Source organism: Perna viridis, chromosome 7 (assembly GCF_037379345.1).
Source record: "Perna viridis isolate PV_CMFRI_1.1 ecotype Kerala chromosome 7, ASM3737934v1, whole genome shotgun sequence".
Classification (NCBI taxonomy): Eukaryota; Metazoa; Mollusca; class Bivalvia; order Mytilida; family Mytilidae; genus Perna; species Perna viridis.
In genome coordinates, this window is record NC_142451.1 from 38,676,733 (window position 1) to 38,701,526 (window position 24,794).

A 24,794-nucleotide genomic window follows, 5' to 3' on the forward strand; every position below is an offset into this window, starting at 1 on the left:
TGAACTTGATTCAAGACAACACATGCAGGTAAGAGTTATATACAGATTAGTAAGAAAATTTGCTGATTTCCAAACTACAAAGGTATAAATAAAAATCACATGCACAGAATTTTGTTTCTAAATATAGGAAAAAAAATGTTTCCATATTCTTAATAAAAAATTAAGGTTACCAAGCATTTTTTCATGTTATTTTAAAAAGAATCTGAGGAAGTTCACTGAAGTTCCCTATTTTCCTGGCTGTGAGAATCAAACTAGCTTGACTTTTAAAAAAGTACTACCCTCAGATAAACATACAATCAAAAATTTCAAAAATAAAGTTTGAAATATTCGCTGGTCCCTATTTTAGAACTTGACCAAGCTTGGTCTGCCTTGCTGGACAAATGTTGGTGTAAACATTCATATTAAAATTATTTTATTTTATTTTTTGTTGACAATGTTCAACCAAAATATGAAAACAAAAAATATCACATGTGCTTCATTAAATTGCTTTCAAACCAATAAAAAATATGTAAAACAAAGAAGTGAACAGAGTAATTGCATCAATGAAATCATCAAGATGTGCATACATTTGTACTTATTTTCAATATGGATTTCAAAACTTGATATATCAATGAACTTATCAAACTGTCAATAGAACAGTTTATGGCCACCACATGTGTCAAGGTTACTGGTATCTTTACAATTGTAGTATTATATACAATGCTACAATCAAACATTAAAAGTATACATTTCCATAACATAGTTATTTTTCACATTATATATAAAAATGTATATTATTTTCTTTCTTGTAATGGGACCTTCAAATACATTTATGTAGATAGAAGTGAGACTTGTCAATACCATCTGTTACTTTTAATATTTCAAGATGTTTTTTGTAGAATATTTATTTTAACTTTTTACCCATTACATCCTGGTTTACTTCAATCATCACTTGTGCATTCCAGCACATACAGCATTTCAGCCAAGACAAAAAAATTACCTTTAGATGTAAATATGACTTTGTATGTAAGTATCATAATGGCCCAATTGGTAAATCTTAGATGGAACCACTATTCTAGGGTACAGACTCGGCCAAAGATGCAACGAGTGTATGATGGCCTTCACATACATGTATGACATTGACATTGTATATGAATACTATAACCACTTTATTTTTATGACAAATTTCATTTAACTTTTTAAAAATGCGAAAATAAATCATGGCAAATAATTGCAATACATTTCGTAACTTACACACACCTAATTTTTTTCTAGTAAAAAATAAAAGGCTGCAAACTACAACAACACTCTAAAAAACAGTTGCACTAAAGAATTGGATACCCCTATGCTCTTTTTTAATATTAAAAGCACAATAACTTTGAAATGAAAAAATCAGAAAGCAATTTCAGTGAAGACAAACATTGTACCAAAAAATATTACAATCATTAAAGGTTTTGTATTTCAGTTATCATATAAAATGTGGAAATATGAATTGACTAAAAGTCTGACTGGCATTGCAATTGTATGATTTACCATAATACATCCATCAAATGATAGAGGTATACAAATGTGATGAAGAAAATTAATAAAATAGTGATAGAACAATTAAATTTTATAGTCATTTTATAACTCCCTCCTGTTAAATTATATTATCTTTACCATATAGCATTTGCTTATACTTCATAGAAAGTAAAGGTATCTTTATTAACCTACTTAATAAAACATATTGACACTGAAACCCTTTCCAAATAATGCCTGTAAATCACAATGCCAAACTCTAAAGCTAAATTGCCTCTGCAGCTTATCCAATATCTCTTAAATCATGAAAAACCCAATCAATTTTTCACACAGTCAGAAAGATAAATAGTCCATTTAGATTCCATATTGCTCTCCCAACAGGCCCATATATTACATGGCTAAACACAGCATCATCAGAGTTGTACCAATTATTCTATGAATCCTTTGTTTTTGAAAGCTGTTCTAAAAATTTCTATGTAAAATAGAATTCTATTACTGAATATAGTAAAATGTATGAATTATTAACCATCCACAATACAAAAAGTTTCAAAATAGCTACTATACCTGCTCATTCCACTTATGCCATTCACTGGGAAACTTCATTTCCACATGCATGCAGATCAAAATTTTAAGTGAATTCTAGTTACACAGTAAATTCACTTAAATTATTACAACAAAACCACATTAGATATAACATGTATATGACAGTGACATATTCTGAGGTGTACTCTAAAAAACCACTCTTTTCTCATTTACATATATATATGCAATGCACTATATGTACATGTATTATACAACTCATGTACTTCTCCAGCATCTGAATTTATATTTTTATCCAGAAATGGTAACAGATGTATGTACTTTTCAACAGTGTCAAAGTCATATCTCCCTATAAATACGGCTGCTTACAGTAACAATACATCAAACTACAAGTTTGTATTAACTTAGTTACTGGTATTTCCTTTCCAGGAGTAGATACACCAGACATAATAATTTACTTTTGCGGAGTTGTCAAGAGATAATTCTGACTTTTCTGGAATGGAACAATTCCTAGTTAAATGTCAATATATTCTCTAGACAAATCTGTGTTATCTGAAATGAATATCTCTATTGACTCAAACTTGTTCAAGTTTTATTCCATTTAAGAGTTAGGTGAAAATTGACACATACATGTATTCCTGCTCATAGAATAGGCAAAATTATTCAATTAAGCAAATATACAAACAAGTGCATGAATTTTCCAAACAGCTTATGTAAGTTGAAGTTCAAATCTTCCATGGAAGAAATTTAGCAAACCTACTGTTGTTGGTACAGCCAACTACATGTAAACCACATGTTGTTACAGGTCCCATACCTGTTAAACACCCCATATTAATGGGGAGAATCCCACACAGTCAATGGAAAATTTTTAATCTCCCACATAAAAAGTAAGATTTGTGGGAGGTTTTAGATTTTCTGTGATAAATACTAAATAATAGAATTTTTAAGTAAAAATATTCCATATAAGACAGTGTCAATGGATGAGAATCTCCCACACGAACTTCAGGTATGCAGGAACTAAAATTAACTTAGTTAAAAAAAATAAACTGTTTCTTTTACAATCAACTATTAGTAAGTTAACAAATTAAACCATTACTGTTACAGCCACCTAAAATGTTGTTACATTCAACCAGATAGCTGTTACAGCAAACTAAATTTTAATTATTACAGACAAATTAGTTGTTTTAGTTAGAGCAAACAAATTGTTTCTGATACCATCAACTATAAAATATTGTTTAACTGTTGCTGTTATAGCCAATTAAACAGTTGCTTTTCCTGCTAATTAAATAGTTGCTATTAAAGCCAACTAAACTGACATTGTTACAGTCAACTAAAATGTTGTTACAGTCAACCACAATGTTGTTACAGTCAACTACAATATTGTTACAGTCAACCACAATGTTGTTACAATCAACTACAATATTGTTACAGCAAATTAAATCATTGTAACAGAAAATTAAAAAGTTCTTGTTAAAGTCAACTTAACTGAGTTATGACAATCTAAATTGTTGTTATTACAGCCTACAAATTTGGTGTTATAACAGCAAACTAAATTGTTGTTACTATAACCAACTAAACTATTGTTTTCTGGGCAAATACCTCTCTAAAAATGATGGCTGAAGTAAACTCTCCACAAATCATTAGACATTCATCTTGAACACACCCTTTGTCTCATTCTTAAGAAGATTGTTGCTTCAAGTATTAATCCATATAAAATTTCAGACGCTACCAATCAAAAAAAAAATTCAATGGAACAATTTTTTTACATACAATATACACCATATTTTTATGTAACTATAGCTCTTTTTTGGATACAGATCTGTATTTTGGAGAAAACCATACATTCATCTCCCTCATAAATCAACCAAATCAAGGATAACTCTTGCAAAGTGACAATGTCATACATTGTACATATTCTATATGATTTTTGCCATAAAAGTGCAACAACAGAAAGACAAATTCAAATTAGTAAATTATGTGGTCTGTAACAGTTTCTGAATTAGAAATAAAAGTGAATTTTGTGGGTTTTTGAATGACAGGCATGTATCACCTGCTACCTGACAGTTACAAAGACAATTACATTGAGACTGATCACTTTAGACTATCAATTACATTTTAATGGCTTCTACCAGAAATTATGCAACTTTAACAGGTCCAATCAATGTTCACATGCTATAATTCTTCTTGTTGAGGGACCACATTATCCTGCAATCAATACAGTAGTCCCCATCAATGCATAACAGAAGAAATGAGGCTAATTAAATTCAGTTTCCTTTGCAGTGTTTGGGGAATATTTGTTCACCTGAAAAATTGTGCAAAACATTTAAGGCAAAGTTTATGGGGATTTTACATTACTTAATGTTTGTCAGTTTTCAATGAGCTCAGTGATCGAATTTAAGGGGAAATACTTGCTAAATGCAAGTTGAAATTTCATTTTGCTAGAAGAAATTACTTTCACTTGCTAAAATTTGCTAGTGGAATTCTATATGTAATGTAGGTAAAGTCCAGAAATAACTCAAAAAACTTAAATTTAGCAAGTGTAAATTTTCAGTACTTGCTAAATTAAGCTAGTGGAAAAAATTCTGAAATCCAGTCCCTGGAGCAGCGTTTCACCTTTGGTAAAGTTGGAAGGAAAGCCTGAATTTGCACATGTTGTCATTCTAAGCATATCAAACAGGAAGTTGATACTGGACAGAAACCAAATTCCTTACAACGTATGCCCCAACTAAATGAAGCCACCCCCAAATGTGAAAACAATCCATCCATTGGGAGCTGAGGTAGTTGCTGAGACAATGTGGTTCCAACACACCACCTGTTGAATTTGGGTATAAAAAGAATACTATTACTCAGTAGACTGAAGATCTAATAATCAAAGATAATTCTGATTGAAAAACCTTCAACAACTGAAAATAATCTCATTGATCTCATTCTATATAAAGGCTACTGGCTCCAAATCTAGAGGGAAATCCTGCATTTCAAATAAGAGGCATTAATATATTACATGTAAATAATCAGATATATCTTTACAGCAATACAGTCCAAATTATATTAGGAATGTTTAAATCATTCTGTGAAACTCATATTATTCAACAATGAGAGAAATTGCTTTCAGCAAGGACTTTCTTTCCAGCAAGGTCTAGATATATTACACATGTTTTGTTGTACATGTGATCAATTGTTAATATTTTTTTTTATAATTTTGTTATCAAAAACAGAGAAGTGTTGATGTGTCAAATCATGAGATACTGTAGATCTCAAAACCAACTAAAGCATTTGTACCGATAGCTGGTTTCATAAAATTTTGAGATTTAACCATCATTTGACTGGATTAGGAAATTGATAATCTCTCTAGTGCATTCTTAGTTCTCATATTGTGATGTTATCAAAATCACACATCAACTGATGCTCCGATATTAAGTCATTGGTTTAAAAGCATTCTGAGAACCAATGAAACCCTTATCTAATTCATGGATTGGAGACTGGTCTCAGATCAAGTTGTATGAAATTGCTCAGTTGTAACCCAAAGTTCTTGAAGTTTTGGAGTATAATTTGATTCCTCATGATATTTTTGGGAATATTATACAACAGTTCAGGCATAGAACCAGATATTTTACAAAGGGGGTGTCCAGACTATTATTTTACAGAGGGGATGTCCAGACTATTGTTTGCTAAGTTTTGCACTAATTAAGTGATTTCCAAGAAATGGGGGAGGAGTTCCAGTCATTCCAAACCCACCTGAATCCACCAACAGAGTTTGTAAATCTTATTCTAGTTTCATTTTCCTTAAAAGAATTTTCGATGTAAGACATATTGATATCCAAAGATAGGTCTGCATTTTATTGTTTACTTGTGGGATCTGGAAATGATGCATTACAATGCAAAATCTTTTATTTCTTGCTTTACGTAACTCTTTTATCATGTAGAAATATATATTTGTTATTTTTTATCGGTGCTTTTATACAAAAAGATGTTTTACTTTTACACATGTAATACTGAACTCAACACTCTGTAAATGACAAAATATCAATGTATTTGAATGGAAGAAACCACGAAGTGATGTGACAAGACTTACGTACCCTATTCATTTAATGTGCATTGAATATAAACCGCTACACAGTAGGAAACAATCACATTTTAACAAAAACTGTCTTTAAGGATCTACTGATAATATACGTTGTGATTGTAGAAACCAAAATTTCTTAAAAAAAAGGGTATTATATTTGAATTTGGAATTATTTTGGATTAAAGAAAATAAGTCAAAAAAAATTTTAAAACTTACCCCTACTAAGGGGGTTAGTCATGCAGTCATGACTTATGGGGGTAGTAAGTTTTCGTTTCCTTTTGTTATTCAATTAACCTTACCCCTTAGCCAAGCCAGCATGACTAATCCCCTTAGTAGAGGGTTGATTTTAAAAATTATTGTATGTGTCATTTTCTAAATTCCAAAATAATTCCAAATTCAAATAACACCTCCATATAGTGATCCAAAGTATGTGCATTGTAACCCATTTGGGGTTCACATTAGTCCTGGTCTGAAGTCAAGGACCCTCAATTTTGTTATGCAGGACCTTTGAAATATTATTTAACCAAATCCTGAACCTCATATCTATGTTTAATCTTATTGAGGACCATAACTTAATTATAGGGGACCTTTTCGTTTAGGAGGTATAAAATACCAGGACTTTTCACTCTTGAAAGCAGATTTGAACCCATGAACACTGTATAAAAACTTGTGCAATATGAAAAGTATACTGTTTGGAACAATATTCCTCAATAAATATGCAATTACTGTTTGTATATTAACCTATTTATCAATTTAATTGAATGACCTTACAATGTTTTACATTATTGTAACAGATCTGTATTACATAGGCAACAGCTGGTAAAGTGACTTTTAATTGAAGAATACACATTTATATTACAATAATACCACATTTTTTTACAAGTTGTGGTAAATGGCACATCAATAACACTAATGACGAATATGGTATATAGTACATGAACAAAATTATACATGAATAATTAACCTTTATATATGTACTTCACAAACATATTGATTTTATACATGCATTTCAGGGCCAAAAAAATTACAGAAAGAGTAAAATTAATTTAAAAATAAAACAACAACAAAAAAAAACCATATAGCATAATATTCAGAGTACATATATGTACAATGTATTTCTGCCAGTTTTACAGAATTAAGATTGTGATAGTATTGCATGTATATTGTATAGCAATACTGTATTATACATACATGTACATGTAGTTCACTACTAGCTGCAAGGACTATAACTGTGTCAAAAACTAACCCATCTTACCAGAATTCAAATTTGAACATATATGTACAACATGTATAGCAGTAATTCACCTGGCATACATTTTGTAAGATAAGAAAATAAATTATCTGACAAAAAAGAATCAAATACACTGTATTTCTCATGAAATTCAAAGGTCAAAGGCCTATATTTAAAAAAGCAATGAATAATTGGAACAAATCAAACATTTTTACAATATGTCACCAACATGTACAGTACTACTAAACAAAATATCAGCTCAACATTTGAAAGCATTTAAAAAAAATGATTAGAACTTTTTATTAGTTTGTTTTAAAGCTTGGTCAAGCATCACTGCATCTGCAACAGAACCGAACATAAAATTTACTTGTTATTCATCCGTACCCATTTACAAAAATCATGTCAATACATGTACATGTATCTGGAAGTGTAAAAAAATGATACAGTAGGGTCTTAGATTTACTAAATTTACTAAGTCAGAGGCCTGTACAAATACAAATTTGTAAAAAAAAATATTGAACTGGAACCAACCATAAATTAAATCTAAATCTGTGTTCCATACTAATACATGTACATGAATGATCACTTAACTGAAATCATCTCAATTTCTTGTTATATTTAAGGTGATACAAGAGCTAAAAGGGAACTAAAAATTGTACAAAACATTGACAATGGTAATAACTTGAGCTTGAGTAACTCCAGGTTCAATCAGGAAATACATGTACATGTACATGTAAACTGTGGAAGAAGATTGGTTTTGAAGAAAAATGATAGAGATAATACATTACCATTCCACAAAATATACTGTCATGCAAAGTATAGCAGCAAATAGGGCTGAAACATTATCGTCACCTCATGATGGGTACATGTACATGTATTACTTTCAATAAGATACAATTTGACAAATTTTCATACATTTACAAATGTATCTAAAACTTTGAATTAAAAATACAAATGTACTTCCACATTTGTGACCTAAAGCTTGCATGGGGATCTTTCAGTTTAATTTGATCAGAAACGAATCCTCAACCATGACCCAACTGTAAGAGGTCACCATTTTGTTTATTTTACATCTGCACTGAAGATTTCAAAAACAGTCCAACAAGCCCTGAGTGCTTATCATACCAAAATTACAGTATGTTGCACCGTACACCATGCAACATATAGTTTTGCAGTACATCAGAGTATGGTTTCATCCCTCCATCCAAATCCATTTCATTTAGACACATACATTGTACAGGCATACACTTGTGTTGGCCATTATAGAAAATAATGCCTTTTCAAGTTGTTTTAATTCAAACTGACTTCCCTCTGAATAGACCTTTTTTCATATTCCCAACTATGTTTTCGTTTTTTAAATTTTGAGCAAAGGGAAGTAAGCTTCCAACCTGACAGACTGGTTTACTGTGCTTTTGGAGCAGCGGACAGCAGTAGACTTCAAATTTAAATATTTGACATATGGTAACTGCGGTAAGTACATTTACATGTACATATACTTGGTTGCTTTTGATTAATTAATTTCAAACCATGTAGCTACTTACCGAAGTGTAAATTGTTTAAGTTTCAAAGAAAAATGTTTACTCATTATTCTTCCTTTACCCGATGAGACCCCCCCCACAAGTTTGGTGGGTTACGTCCCTTTTGAAAAACTTGCTAAAATGGCTAGCATTCTATAATTATGAAAAACAACTATTATAATTATGAATAGGTGATTTGTATTATCTAATTTTTCCTTCAACTGAAAAATAAATGATAACACAATTTGAAATAACACTATTTCTCTGGTGTCCAAATGGTCACTTGAAGGTACAATTTAGGACCAAAACCTGGTATGTTAAAATTAGAATCTCTTACATGTTGTGTACAATGTACATGTACAAATGTACTGAATAAAACAATGACAGTCTGTGTACATAATAACCTGAGTATTGCATACAATATTTGAACTACAGAATAATACCAGTTCTGGTTTCAAATTTATGATAATATGACTGACTCATCCAGCCGGTAATATGAAATTAATTTCACAGGAAAATTGACATTTTCTAGTCACATGATTTGTCATGTATGTGATTATATTCTGTTCATGAATGTAACAACAACAGGTTTAACACGAAAAATATAATTACTTTATACTTTTTAAATACCTGACAAATGATAAATAAACATCAGTTGGTCTTCAATTATCCAAAGTTCACATCTTGTCAATTTCTGTTTACACCGGAAAAAGAACACACAAGCTCTTCAGAGTGTTTGGATTGCCTGAAAAAACACTCAGCGATTGTAGAAACTTGTGACATTGACGAGTATTTCTTGTCGCCGGTTTGCCGGAAATTGATGAATTTACAGCTTTTTATATTGTAAATAGAACCTAGTGATATGTTAATATCACCACAGAAAGTCTGATTCTTTAAGGTTAGGTCTAATGAATGTATAATCAGCTCAGACGAAAAAGCTCAATCTCTCAAAGTCAAACTCAAAGTCGAAGTCAAATCCACACTTCGATCTAACACAAGGACAGGCCTGAACTGAAGTAAAATGAGCAATCATACCATTTTCGTGGAGGAATAAAATTTTAGTAAGCAGATTGGCGAGAGTAATTTCTGTCTTGAAAATGGGGAGATCTACTCTCAGTCCAGTAAATACCATGATTTACAGAGTTAATAAGATGACTGTTTAGCTGTATAAAATGTATCCTTGATAACTTCACTGAATTTTAATAACATTGATATAGGACAGGTGAAACCAGAAACACTCCTGAAACTGAAAACCTCGTTTTTTTTCTCCAGAAAATCAGGTGTATTTATCCAAAACCTCAATAAAATACATTTTCGGTTGGTATAATTGCTTCCTATTGAACCACCTAGAAACATCATTTTTAGCTTTTCAGACATGTACACATAGTTTTTCGGTTATTTAAGGTACAAAAAAAAATGCATAAAAAGTTCATACCCCAATAGTTGGGTCAGAATGATGTGCAATACAAAAAGTTTGAGTTTTAGTGGCATTGTGAAGTTCTACTTACGACTTTCAGGTTGATATTGTGCATGTCACACCTATATGTACCTAGTTTAATTCTGTAATTCTGGATTTATTTTTCCATTAGTTGGTGTCAGAAGATGGAACTCTTTCATTCCTATTCATGTTCTGCTGTATGATTTTCACATACAATAAAAATCCTGTATGTACAAGTTCACATGTCAAATCATTAAGTACAACAATATAACTGTCAGAATAACTCATTCGAGAATAGAAGGAACTGCAGTCCTTTTCACAAAAAATCTGTGTAAAATTAGTTTTAAGTTATGAAGTCATAATAAATCAAAGTATTGTGATGCCATAACTTATGACAGATTTTACACTTAAATTTTTTTGTGAAATAGACCACGGGTCTTTCATTTTTTTTATTAATACTTTTATCATAGTATTTTTGTTTTAACAAAGATTGTTTGCAGTTGTGGGTCAGTGTGCAGTCTTTAACAAAAAATTGGACAAAATTTTCTACTTTTTAGAAAAGAAATGATTTTTTTCTAGTTAAACTATTTATTATAACCTTTAACTCCCGTTTCCTGAAGGTTATACTAATTGGGGCTAATTCATTATGAATTAGCCCAATTCAAAGAAAAAGCAGTAAACAATATTTATAAGGAAGTCTATTAAACCAGAAAAGAAAAACACACAGCTTAACTGGCATACAATTTATTTTCTTTTTTTCAATTACCATTTGGTTAAATGTTGTTTTACATAAATTTGTACTTTTTACTCAGGATATTTCAAATTCTCTTCTGTTACATTAGGGCTAGGGTTGGGATTAGGGGTTCCTTGCAAGATATTTTATATACATGTACTATTTACATGTGCATTAATAAAAGTACAGTAATTTATTGTACTATCAGACTTTCTTTTTCACAAACATCTCTGTCATTTATTGTAGGTAAATGTTCGGTTAGTTTGTGACTTAACAACTGTTCACAATTAAAAAGGGCTACTGTTCAGTGGTAAAGAAATGACGAAAATCCTGAGATGGAAGAAAACAAAGGAGGGGAGATAACTGTAGAAAACAAAGAAGGGGAGATAACTGTATCTCAAGAAGAAAATGAAATTGAATCTCAAGGTTTAGAGACAAATCCAAATACTTGTAAAGGTGGAAACGTGCCTAGAAGGAAAAAAGAGCATACTATTAGATTTACAAGAACAGAGGAGAAAATTTCTGAAGAGGACGAAATTCAAATTGAAGAATTAGAGGTACATAACACAATGGTTGAAGCGGAGAAAGGAGGTCTTTGTGGAACAAACAGAGGACCACACATTATTTTACTATCCTTTTTCTACATACCATGTGCCCTTATTTCATCTATGTGTGTTTCTTTCTATTATGGTGCCTGGACTTGGTTTAATCTGTATCTGTTTTTCAGCGAAGAAAAAACTGTGTGGCATAAAGTCACAATTTGTCCCTTGTTGATTTTGACGTTTCCATTCACAGTGGGTCTGTCTTCCATATTTATTGCAGTATTTGCAGCATTTATACAGTTATCTTGGTACTTCAGAAGCTGGAGAAATGAAATTGTAGACTTTGACAAAGGATTTTATGGTTGGTTTTGTGATAAAATTGGTTTGTCTCAATGTTCCCCTTATGAAATGATCACCCTAAATGATGAATCTGAACTAGAAAATCTTCCAATTAGATCTTAGCAACCATTTTAAAGAAACAAAATATTAACCAAAATAGCCAGGGTAATCTTAATCTAGCAATTAATAATGTTCAATTATTCCTTGTAAAGTGGGAACTGAAACAAAGTTTGACAGAACTATCAAATTATCTCCTTTTATTTCAAGTACCAGTATGTCTAATTCTGTCTTGACCAACCTGGATTTGAATGCTTTGAAAGCACGCCCATATAACTAAAAATTTATGACCCATAATAGAACATGTCACATTCAATAGAAACTTTGAGGCTGATAAAAACAATATTTAATATCACTCTTACAATATATTATAATTTACATGTATGTAAATGTTAAATTATTATAGGATGTGAGAAATTACTATCAATTGGTGTTCATACTTATTATAAATTAGAATATAATTACAGTTATGATCAAAATAAAGAATCCAGGGAATTGTAAGTTTCCAAAGCATGCTGACATTTTGATGGCAGTCTTGAATGTTCTGTAAGACCCTGAATTATTCTAGTAATCAGTTAAAGCCAAAGTTTTATCGGTTTTTAGGGACAGTTTTTAGAAAAGCTCTTGAAGGTGCAGTGTAATATTTTTGTGTTGTGCTTTAAAGAACAATTTGTGAGCATTTTAATAGTTTTATTGTGTATCATGGTGCCATATATCTTGTCAGGTTGTGAAAACATTATTTAAAAATGGTTGTTGAAGTTATTGTGGCTTTTAGATCATCTATATGTCACAACATGTTATGACATTGTAAATGTATATTATTTTTAGTGAAATAATTATTACTTACGGTATGTTTTTATTTAAATCTGTAAAACAAAGATTTTTTTTTATTTCTAAAGAAGGGATTGAATAACCAAAATCTAATCATGAGTGGCAAAGAATGTGTAAAGGAGGTAGACCTAGGGTAAGGGACATAACTCTTGAAATCAGAGATATGTTTGTATCAAATTCAATTTCACCAAAGCCTATCAAGCTTTCATTTGAAACCGAATGAAATCAGTCCAAGTTACTCTGATGATTACATGAGATTGATGTAAATTGCTGAATACAAACGTTCCGGGTATTTGTAAGAGTTGTTTCCCTTACCCTAGGTCAACCTCCTTAAACAAGTGTGCTGAACTTATTCCTCACATGACATAAATCTTTTCATGTTTTCTGTATTATTTCATGGTCCTTATTGTTTTATCTATGTTGATGTATCAAATTATTTTTTATATGATATAAATATTAGTAGGATTAGTTTTTAAACAAATAAAATTTTATCCTTTTCTTGTAAATGAAATACATGTGTTGATACACACAAATTACCAGTGGTGCCAAATATTGTCATCTATGTCACATTACCAAAGTTTAATTTTGTCAAAGTGACAAAAGTTTTAGAGTGAAAATAAAAAGTATTTTCATGTGTATTATAGAAATCAATTTACTGCATCAAGGAAAATAAAATAAATCATTGATGCATGTATCTGCAGAATACTGTAATAACCACCTCAGTCAATTATTTGTTAACTACTGTTTTACTTGTTTTTTGGATATAAAAGATTAATGAAAAATGCCACATGACATTCAATAAATGATTTTTTCTCAGTTACAACACATATAATTGTTTAGTAGATGTACATGTATGTATACTGTCCATTCTGATTACTTATGATTTATCTTAATTCTCTATAAATTAGTATGATATTACATCAGGTGTGTTCTTTTTGTCTCAAGTTATATACATGTATTTTTTATAGACACTTGTATTAATAAATGTTCATATGTAGCTTGTCATGGCATTTCCAGGAAGATGGAAGTTTTCTTTCAATGCCCATGCAGTAGAGTGTTTATTCCTTATGAAAATAATATGCAAATAAAAAGTATTATGTGCACCTTCTATTCTTAAGGTTCTGCTAAAGTCAATATCTAGGACATTTATTGTCAAGATAATTTTAGTCAGGATGTTAAGAATGCAATTTTTATGTTCCTGAAAACTTTGCTTAATGCTTTTATACAGTAGTCTACACATATGTATGTTTCTTTCCATCACAAAACATTTTATTCAAGCCATACATGTATTTAGCCTAAATATCTAGTGCAGTGAAAGCTAGCAATAATTTGTGATAAATTGCCAGATTTTTATGAAAATTTTAATATTTTATGTTTATTGGTGTTGGTATTTAGCTGGATCATGGCATATAATATCTAAATTAATCTAAATTTTAAAAGATGGCAATTTTTTCAAGAAAATTAATGCTGCATAATACATTTGGGAACAGGACTATATGAATTTCATCAAATCATGTTTTTGACAGCTATAGATTTATTCTAAAATATGTTGTTTACACTTTTGTTGTTAATGTTGTATAGAAGTTACAAAAACAATTTTACTCGAAAGTCATGTGACTTCTGAGCCTTAAAACCATCTGATGTCAGTCAAAAGGACTTCTGGTTGATAACTGCCTTTAAAGTACTACCAACGCATAAGAGATCTGGCAGATGAATATTAAAATGTATCAAATTGATTATTTCGTATAATTACATTGCCTGTTTTTACAGTATACGATTAAAATTACATTTTACATGATTGATTGTCAAAGAAAAATTCAAAGAAATAAATAGAAATTTGATCTATATTTTATCAATGCCTTTGATTTCCGTATGTGGATTACATGTGATTGGCTACGTTTCAAACATCGGTAAAAATAGGTTGTCAAGATTACACTTTGAGAAACAAAATAATAACGAAATAAAATGAAACAAAAAAAAAAAGAAAACGAAATTTAAATTGAAATTTTGAATCATCAGTATTGTGTGGATGTGTAGTTCTAGTAGTGGTAAAAGTGCTGATCCCATTGTAAATAATTAATCTTTTTGGAAAAACAGAAAGAACAAATTACATCAGTGTATTATTATGTTTTTAAAATACCTATAAATATCTAATGACTTTGGGTTCTATGCCATCAGGGCTTTGATTTTTCCTGAGATTAACTTGTGCTTTCGTGTTAAGTACATATACAGATGCATTTAGCAATGTTTCAGCACTTAATTTAATGTATTGTTAAAACTATGAATGAAAACAATTCATTAAGGAATGTCCTAGATATTGACTTACTCTGACCATTAAAATAAATCTGCTCTTAGTGCAAAATACAGAGATACCAGTATTTAAATTTCTGGACTTGAAATTAAACAGGTTTGGTTGAAATACGGAATCATAATAGTTAGAGGGGGTTCACAACACCTAAGGGAAATAACTGTAAAAACAGCAAAATGTTTTTTTTTGGTGACATTCTGATATAAAACTCCAAGCATCTTAATGATCAAGTTTTGTTGATGGTTAAAATTTCTTGAAATTATTATTTTTGTTTCTTTTATAAACAAAATTTCAACAAATTTAAATGAGCCAAATAAATTTTAGAGGTGTTTAAGTAAATACAATGGGGGCAAAACAAAGGAACAGTCTTTCCATCGGAAAATACAAAAAAAAAGTTCAAACATATTCTTCTTGTATGTAATGTAGACTTTTCTTTTGATTGACCCCACAGAATTAAAAATTTTTTTCCTCACCCTCCTGTAATCACAAAACCCTTTAGATGGTTTCATAAAAAGGTCAAATAAATAATATTTAGAAAGTTGTCACATTTAGTTAAAACTAATGACCAAATTATGCTTATTTCAACCATTGGACCCATAGGCTGTTCATAAGGGGGCTGTCCACCTTTTCTGTGAGTTTGGTTGATTAAATTGAAAAATGAGAATGACCCCCCCTCTTTTTTTTCAAATTTTCTATATCTGCCACTTCAGTCTAACCTGGAACTCCTGTAGCTAGTCACTCAATATTGTGGTGTTCTTTTATCTCATGTTTTATTTTTATAGATCTTGTTATATGTTGTAAATGTAGTCATGTAGTACATTTTTACATTATAATCATATCTAGTCTTTATTAACTTGTACATGCAATTACACTTTTTTTCCATATAACACTTTGTTTTCTACTTATGAAGATATAGAACCAAGGTTTTTATCTAGGTATGTTAGAACATAAGAAGAAAAGTTGTATTTGTAGAAAATTTGCTAGTAATTTAAATTTACTGGTAGTGAGTATTTTATAACAATCAAAAATCTAAAAAATAATTGTCTTTTATTAAAAAAAACCAATTTTTCTTTGATTGTCACATTTGTCTAGAGCTCTTATTTACTCATACAATGTATGAAGTGTGAATTATATTTTTCTCATTCCCAAAGTTGAATCAGGATTTGAACAAAATTAAATTTAGTTTAAGCTACTTCAAAACTTAGTTTAGTAGTAACATATAGAAAATGAATATAAAAAAAGAGCCATATTGATCTAATCTAAATTTAAATACATTCCTGAAAAAAAATAATGCTTAAGATCTTTAACTTAATTACTTAACATGTGAGAACTGGAATGATGGATGATTTTATAGTAAGCACTATAAAAAAGTAGTATTGGTGTATTATTGTTTTAAGCAGTAGCTATTTTGGTGGAAAATTGAAGGAGTGCATTAAAAAACATCCAACTATTGGAAATAACTCCATATGAATGAAACAATGGTTGGTATACCTGTTAACCCTACTCCCACATTAGGTGGGGGAGATTCCCTGATTAGGAGGAAGCCTCTTACATAATAAATCAAAAATCCAGAATCTACCACATAAAAATGTAAGATTCATGTGAGGTTTTTTGTTAATATAATTTCTGTGAAAAATACTATATAATTGAATTTTTACCTTAAAAATTGGCTTTTATAGAAAATATCCCACATGAAACAGTGTTAATGGAAGAGAATTTCCCACATGAACTGTTCCAAAGGTTAACAGGTACAAAATGCATACTGATGTGATAGTGAAACAGTTTTAGATGCCAAAAATTACTGAGCTATTGCTTAAGTGAATTAATTGCCATTACAATTAATTTTTTAATAAATATTTGTACCGCTAACTGTACTTTTCATTTACATCCTCATTTCTTATGGATTTACAAGAGTCTTTCCATTGTGATGAAATATTTTTTTGTTTTCTTTGTTATTTGTTGTATGTTAGTGCTTCCATAATTCTGCTTTTGTATGATTATTTCCAATTACTATTTTTTTGAATGTGCAATGTCATTTTTACAGCACAATAAATCTAATTTTTTTAAGTCATGTTTTTTGATTGAAATGTGGCCAATCTTACATCTCATTAATAATTACAATCAACAGCTTGAGAACCACAGCAACAAAATGTTAATAAAATGAGTAATCAAAGGAACTAAGATACTAGTGGATATCAAAAGAATGTAATCCAGGGACAAAGACCAGACATGGAAAACAGACACACACAACATAGAACATAAAATAATCAATATAATGCGTACAAAGCAACAAAAGTAAATGAGTAAATTGGGCTCCACTAAAAACTTGGAGCATGGATTAGGTGCACTGGTAGGGTAAGCTTCCTCTGCTTTTCTAGAAATACCTTGTCTTGGGTAGATGGAAGAGGACAGGATAACTATGACCTGTTGAACAAACCAGTTTTCATGGTGTAGATGGATACACTGCAACAAACATCAGTTAGATAGTGCATGAATCAATGGGTACCCTAAAACGTCAGAAGGCATTATTGCATAAGTGGAAGATTAATGTAAATGATCATATGTAATCCTCACAAAACAAAATATACTTGCATGCAAGGATAACCTATTCATATTTATACCCCAAGAATCTAATTTGCAGATGTTAAATATAATAATTATAATGTGTCTTCCCTCAGCTTGTCAGGCTTCTCTCTTTCGTTGCAATACTTCTCAAAATGTTGATCAGAAGTTCATGAAACTTGGTATGTAATAAGGATGTTAAATGTAGTTGTTTTTGTTGGCTGGAAATTTTGACCTTAAATAATTGTAGGACTTATGCCCCTTTGAACTTACTTGCCAGGGTTACATGGCTGAATCATCTTGTGATCCCAACTTCTCTCAAAATACTGAGTAGAATTTATGAAACTTGGTACATGTATGTAGTAAGTACACACTTTGTTGTTATTATTGATCATATTTCCAGGACATTTTTTTATCCCTATCATTTTGTTGAGTTATGTCCTTTTGAAGTACACTTCTGAAACATTTGTCGTTATAACTCCTCACAATCTACTGAACAGGATTTGCAAAACTTGGTTTGTATTTTATGCATATAACCCAAGGAAATTTTATTTAATTTTGTGGAAGTCATACCCTTCTGAACTTAGTTTCATGATATTCACTAACAAAAAATGTCTATTAAATGAAACTTTTCCCACTTTACAGAACAAATTGTTTTAATATTTCCCTCTAATTATGCTGTTCAAGTGAACAAAATGATTGAACAGTGTTACTGGTGCTCTTTTGCCTTGTCTTTATTTTGGTATTCAGTGATACCATTGAAACCGGAAATGTCAAAAGAAAAATGGCAGCCTCTACAGAAAATATGAACCGGCTTATTAAAAAGAGAGATCAACTGGAAGCGGACATAAAAGCACTGAATGATGTTTTGGAATCGGTAAGGCAATGCCTAAGTACATTCAGCTGTTGATATTTTGTACGTGCATTACTTTTACTTGCTGTGTCAACATCTATTTTCAATCACAGAGTCTCAGAGAGGTGAAAAAAATATTTCATTCAAAATTGCTATGTCATGTCATTATGACAGACTCATTACACGGTGTCGCATACTTACTTTAAATTTACGTGAAAGAAGACCTCACTTCTTATTTATAAAAGACCAGTGTCAAGTTGTTTAAAGACTGTTTGAAATATGCTAAAATAGGGAAGCAAAAGCTGTATTTACGGATGTATCTGTATTGATCTATATTCATGAGATGAGAGAAGGGCTACCTGAAAGTTTGAAACCTCCTGTAAGAATTGAAAGTTTCAGAATGCAGTTGTCTTGTTATCCCAATTTAGAAGGTGCAACACCCTTCTGCCCTTTTTAACCTGACCTAAAATGCACTTGTGCCTTTTCATTTTTAGCTCACCTTGTGGAAGACCAGGTGAGCTACACAATGTATTGCCTTCACATGGCATCCCTTATCGTTGTCTGTAGTCACTAATAATTTTTCAAAACTCCTTTCCTCTGCTATTACTTGACCAATTGGAAACAAATTTGGTATGAATGTTCCTTAGGGTATTCTGCATAGAATTGATGTGGTGATTTTTGATCCATTGTGAAACATTGTTACCGTTACTAAAAATAGAACAAAGAGGTCAAACAAGTTATTTGCATGTATCTCCTAAACCTTTAAGTTTAGCTAAATTCTGACAGGATAAAAGTGTTCAGCATAATGAGATCTATCTCTGGTTAAATTTTTGGTTTTAATCTGTTAAGCCATGTTAAGAGTTACATGTATTACCCTTTTCAAGGTTTTTTCACCTATTTTTAATGTTATTTCTTAAGAGAATCTTCTCTGAAATTAGAATAAAACTTGGTAAGAATATTCCTTAGGTCTGATGTGGGGATTTTTTATCTGTGGAAAAAAAATTTCACCAGGTGACCGATTCAGGCTGCTGGGAGACTCATTTTTCAGGAGGGATAGTATATCAATGTCAGTGTATATCAGGTCCTAAATTTTCATTTGAAATTCTCTACCATGTCGGTGTCTGTGGAAGCATATTAATCTTAAGAAACAGTTTCTTAATCCTTTGCATTCATGAGTTGTTGCAATTTTTTGAACATTTGTTTTTCAGCAAAAAGGTGTAGGAATGAAAGAACCTTTAGTAGATAAAGATGGATATCCTCGAAATGATATTGATGTTTACACAGTTAGAAATGCAAGGCATGATATTATCTGTAAGTCATCATGAGTAAATATTATAAAGATAGAGACAGATATATATTTGTACTTGACAAAATCATTGTGACACTGTACTATAAGCTGTTTTAGAAGAGTTCCTCTCTGTTACTCTCCAATGCAGTTCAGTATATAAAACTGGGAGGAAACCAGTGTATCATGTCCACATTCTTTTAAGATATTACTGTATATGGAAATAAAACATATGTTGATTTGAATATGTCTGCTGTGAAATAAATTATTGTGACAATAATATGCAAGTAAAATTTATAATTATTTTGAAATTATTTAATTACACTATGCTCACAGTAAATGTACTTTTTTAAGAGCTCAGCTATGGTATCAACATATAAGTCAAGGCATTTATTATGCATACTGGTAACATATTGTAGGTTTACAAAATGACCACAAGGCCCTGATGGCAGAAATTGAAGAAGAACTTTACAAGATTCATGCAGCCGCAAAAGCTGCCAAGAGTGAAGAGAGTATGGATACATCCAGTGAAACACAGCTATCTGTAGAAATGCAAGAAAGGTTATCACCCTTCCTTGAAGTCAATAAAGTGGATGATGGATCACCGGCCTCAGCAGCAGTAAGTGTTAAAATTATACTTTTAAAGCATTTTTGAATTTAAATCATTCATTTGCTTGTTTTACTACCTACATAAATGTAGTATTTAATAGAAATAAGTGGAAACTTAAGTAGCTGTCTTTGTAAGAATCATGCAAAATCTGAAAAATGTGATGCACCCCAAAAAAAGGCTACATATTTTTATTTTTGTAATTAAATTGTTTTATGGGTCTATACTATGAAGTGTGTAATTATTCATTCAAATCTGCCTGCTCTTAGGAGATAATCAACATTGAAAATCCTGTAGATTCTTTTGTATTTTGGCATCATTTACAGCGTTATCTCCCTTAATTTTGAACTCTTCAGTGTACTCTATATAATTTTTATCTCCTATGAGCACGGGTTTTATGAAAAACCACATGTTAATTGCTGTTTACTATGACATTTCAAACAAAATATCGAAAATGAAAATATGTAGGCTTTTTACCTATGAATCACATTTTGCATGATCCTTAGCTGGAGTGCTACTTAAAAAAGAGTATTATTACTTATCTTGTAACATTAGATACATGTACTTAGAAAAGTAACAATTCCTGAAACAATCCATGCAACCATTTGAGGGATCCATGACCACTGACTTGTTGATTGCTGACAGATCGATAACCCATGACCAGTGATCACAGTTTTGTTATGTAAAATAACGGATAATCTGTTTGAAAAAAACAAATGTAAAATAAAATTATTAATTGATGTTAAAATTTACTGTATTATGTTCATATGTGTAAAATTGACAAATAAAACAAAGGAATCCGTAAAATATATTGACCGCTCTGTGGTCATGTGATGCAATCACCAGTTAATGGATCAGTGTGATAGATTAATGACTGATTGGAAACTGATTGATGATTAATGACCGATTGCAGCTTTTGTTGCATGGACTGGTTCAGGTACTGTACGTATACGAAGCTTAGCTTAGAGAAGAAAGTGGAAATGAGAAATGTTTCAAAGAGACATCAAACCCTACCTAACTGTAAAATTAGGCCTGTAATGAATGTTGAAAAATTTCCAACAGCAGGATTCTGCCTTTGAATGGTTTCTGAAACAGATATCACATATAGAAAGTTTTTAATTCTATAGTTCTCTCTTCATAATTTGTTGACACTTTTAAAAAAAATCTATCAAGGTTTCTTTATTTGATCAAAACTGAAATAACTTTGGCTCTGTTTTCAGCAATTACAAGTTGGAGATAAAATATTACAGTTTGGGTCAATCACAGCACAGAATTTTAAAACTTTACAAGATATTGCAACAGTTGTTCAACACAGTAAAGGGGTAAGTTATAATTACTAGAACCGATACATGTAATGTTTATAGGAATCAAGCAGAAGGGTTTCAGGATAAAATATCACAGCTATTCTCATAATCTGACCTATCTAATAAGAACTAGATATTTTGATCACATCCCTATACATATAACTGTATGTGCTCATTCATCATGTTCATATCCAATTTTTATTATTTTGTAGCTTGAGCAACTTCCAAGTTATTATTGATGTCAAATGCTCTGAAGAAAGAAATTGCTATTTTTACAATTTTTAAAATATGGGAGATAACTCATGAAGTTTAATTCACTGTAATTAATTATTTGAAATATTTAGTTATTCAGAATGAAATTGCGATAAACTGGATAAAAATTATTTAACCTAAAGCTCTTTTTAGTGATTTCAATTTCAAAATGAAAAAAAAAATCAATGTGATTGAATTGGGTGGATTTCTTCAATAGATTAAGACCGACCTTCAGAAATTAAACAGTATTTTAAAGTGTATTTTAAAAGCCACTATCATAAATAATTACATGATATTAAATTTTCAGTTAAAAAAAGGTTTTCCTCATTCACCCTTGTAAATGTATATAGCATTGTTTTCTATATTTCAGAAGCCATTGTCATTAACCATATCTAGAAATAACAGTGAGATAAGGTTATCACTGACCCCTAATACTTGGAATGGGAGAGGCTTGTTAGGGTAGGTTATTTGCTATTAGCTGGCAAGTTAGTCTTAATTTAAGTATCAAACTGCCTTGCTTACCATAATTGTATGCAGTAGCAGCCTTAGTGCCTCAAGTGTGGTTGATTAAGGTTCAATTCATAGACTAGCAATATTGATTACTTCTAGAACTGATAGTTTGATAGTTGCTGGTTCTCTGTGGATATATAGCTGATAAGAGCTAGAGTGAAAGAAATTGGTTCAGAGCCATAATGATGAGTGTAAAGAGTATTACATGGCTTTCTTTTTAGTACTGTTGTTGAGTTTCACTATCATGTCACAGGCTCATTGAAGGTGTAGTTACAAAACAATTATGAATGACATGTTTTGTTTACTGGCAATAACATAATACAATGAAACCTGTCTAAACCAATCAAAGAATTAACTGAAAACCTGCCTACACCAGGCAACTTTTGAAGTCCCATTGTGTCAGTTTATATATATTTCGAACCTGGATAAATCGTACACCTGTCCACAGCGACCAAATTCCACAGTACTAAAGGGGTTTGGTGTAGAGAGGTTTTACTGTAAATGAATATTAAGAGTTATATCTTAAATCTTAAGTTGCAAATAATGTGCCAAATAAATTGGAAGTAGAGTTATTGGAAGGAGATTCATTCCTGGCTATGGAATGCAAGCATTTGTGAGTTCATTGGTAAAATTTTCATTAACTCACAAATAACATTTAAAATATAAATTAAATCGTGGATATCATAACAGTATCTAACTTTTCATTCAAAATTTTGCATTTCAATTGGAATTCATATTTTTTGGTACGGGAAACCTTTTTTAAAACCACAGAAATTAGTACCCTATGTAAAAGGTTCTTTTCAGTATTTTAAGTACTATTCTCTGTAAGAATCAGGCAGTGGGTGAATCATGGAAAAATAGAACACACTATTCTTGTCATGAAATCTTATTCAAAATGTTAATCGAAATATAGATTTTTTAGGTGTCAGTAATTCGAGGTAGAAATTACATGAAATGCATTGCAATTTTTAATCAAGGGGAGATTTACAGTACCCTATCTTGCATTCTCTGAAGTTTCTATTGTCTTTGATAAGACAATAAACTATGTACCTACATTGTCAAATTAATGCATTTTTCCTGATAATTATTTTTCAGTTTTACCTGATTCTTTTAGATTCCACCAATTAAAGCAACTGTACTCATATCTTATTTTGTTTTTTTTTTCAGATGTAATATTATACCACAGAAGAATTCATGATGACCATTTGGATATTGACATTTCATTCATCTGTTAAATGCATTGTTCATTGTTTCCTTCTATTAAATGATTATCATTCACTTTTGGCAATCTTTGTGGCTGCTTTAAATTAGATGAGATCAATATCTTTTTAACAGAAAAGAAAATAGTTTTGAGTTGGTCAACTCTATCATAAGCAAACTGTGACAATTCAAATCAGTTTTTCACACTGCAGAAAGTTGTAAGGTGTTGGTTATTTTCCTAGTAATTTTTTGAAACCTTAAGTAGCAGTCTTTATAAAAATCAGGCAGAAGGTGGTCTATGCATGTCAAAAACCAACTTAATTCTGTTTTATTTCTTGTTCAGAAACAGTTACCGATCACGTAACCAGTTTAAGTTTTTCATTTGATTGTTGCACTTTTAAGATGAAATTTATATAGATTGTACATGAAATTTACACTTTGCAAGAGTTATAGTTCTTGATTTTATTGGGAGATTAATGTATGGTATTCTAAAAAGTGCAGATCTGAATGCAGAAATGATTATCGTTATGTGAATGTGTAGCATATATATAGACGATCGTTATGTGAATGTGTAGCATATATATAGACGGAAAAAGCATTGTTTGTTTGGTGGGTTTTTCTACATCATGAATCACTTTTACCACTGGCAGTGTCTGAATTTAATATGGACTGGTACTTAATAAGTCACAAGATTATTGTTGGATTGACTAAAATCCAAAATTCCTCATCCATTGTTTACAAATTCTGTTGTCAATGGCCCATTTTACCACACAAATGAAACACTTTTCTAGCTTGACCTTTTATAGCTGGACATAAAATACATTGTAGTTTAATTGATAAAATAATTGCATCCACATCATTTTATTCATACTGAAGTTCCACACCATACAAAAAAAAAGTGTGTTACATGTCCAAAGGCTGAGGCAGATCTTTCAATGGATGCAAAACCAATACTTCTACCACTGTGAAAGTATTATTGTATGTGGAGTACCAATTTTTGTGGTTTTTGTGGGTTAGGTTAACCACGAAAGTTTGTTCTCAATGAAAAGGAAATTTCCAGTTCGTTTGTTCGATAGAGTTTCAAATCCAAAAATTCAAGAATTCAAGAACTGATATTTTTCCCCT

The 24,794-nt window shown here is 30.8% G+C and overlaps 3 protein-coding genes across 20 annotated transcripts in view; 2 read left to right on the forward strand and 1 right to left on the reverse strand.

The window, feature by feature from the left end:
• Nucleotides 1-9,613, reverse strand: part of LOC148612615 (TBC1 domain family member 5-like) — a 45,397-nt gene extending 35,784 nt beyond the window's left edge. For 13 of the 15 annotated variants that reach the window (XM_088594243.1, XM_088594244.1, XM_088594237.1 and 10 more), the window contains exon 1: nt 9,479-9,613. The gene's annotated coding sequence lies outside the window, so the exon portion shown is untranslated. Of the gene's footprint in view, nt 1-2,061; nt 2,270-9,460 lie in introns of those variants that run through there. The other 2 variants (XM_088594229.1, XM_088594231.1) reach the window with 2 other exon arrangements.
• On the forward strand, nt 9,595-17,163 carry LOC148612616 (transmembrane protein 169-like). Of its 3 annotated transcripts, none has more exons than XM_088594247.1 (2): nt 9,595-9,691; nt 11,266-17,163. In XM_088594247.1, exon 2 carries the CDS (start codon nt 11,355-11,357, stop codon nt 12,021-12,023), a length of 669 nt encoding a protein of 222 aa, XP_088450373.1. In that variant the 5' UTR covers nt 9,595-9,691; nt 11,266-11,354; the 3' UTR covers nt 12,024-17,163. The 3 variants fall into 3 exon arrangements, with proteins under 3 accessions (XP_088450373.1, XP_088450372.1, XP_088450371.1); XM_088594246.1 differs by having other exon boundaries at nt 9,623-9,909; XM_088594245.1 differs by having other exon boundaries at nt 9,623-9,746.
• Nucleotides 17,164-18,389: 1,226 nt separating this feature from the next.
• Nucleotides 18,390-23,747, forward strand: LOC148612617 (26S proteasome non-ATPase regulatory subunit 9-like). 2 transcript variants are annotated; one of them, XM_088594248.1, is made up of 6 exons: nt 18,390-18,535; nt 19,720-19,822; nt 20,216-20,415; nt 21,624-21,725; nt 22,330-22,418; nt 23,637-23,747. In XM_088594248.1, exons 1-6 carry the CDS (start codon nt 18,443-18,445, stop codon nt 23,665-23,667), a joined length of 618 nt encoding a protein of 205 aa, XP_088450374.1. In that variant the 5' UTR covers nt 18,390-18,442; the 3' UTR covers nt 23,668-23,747. The 2 variants fall into 2 exon arrangements, with proteins under 2 accessions (XP_088450374.1, XP_088450375.1); XM_088594249.1 differs by having other exon boundaries at nt 18,438-18,574.
• The last annotated feature ends 1,047 nt before the right edge of the window (nt 23,748-24,794 follow it).

What these genes read in the sequence shown, in the direction of transcription:
- LOC148612616 (XM_088594247.1), top strand. Translation starts at nt 11,355, where the DNA reads ATGGAAGAAAACAAAGGAGGGGAGATAACTGTAGAAAACAAAGAAGGG.
- LOC148612617 (XM_088594248.1), top strand. Translation starts at nt 18,443, where the DNA reads ATGGCAGCCTCTACAGAAAATATGAACCGGCTTATTAAAAAGAGAGAT. An exon ending in TTGTTCAACACAGTAAAGGG is followed by an intron (nt 21,726 to 22,329) that starts GTAAGTTATAAT and finishes TCTATATTTCAG; the next exon opens with AAGCCATTGTCATTAACCAT. An exon ending in AATGGGAGAGGCTTGTTAGG is followed by an intron (nt 22,419 to 23,636) that starts GTAGGTTATTTG and finishes TTTTTTTTTCAG; the next exon opens with ATGTAATATTATACCACAGA.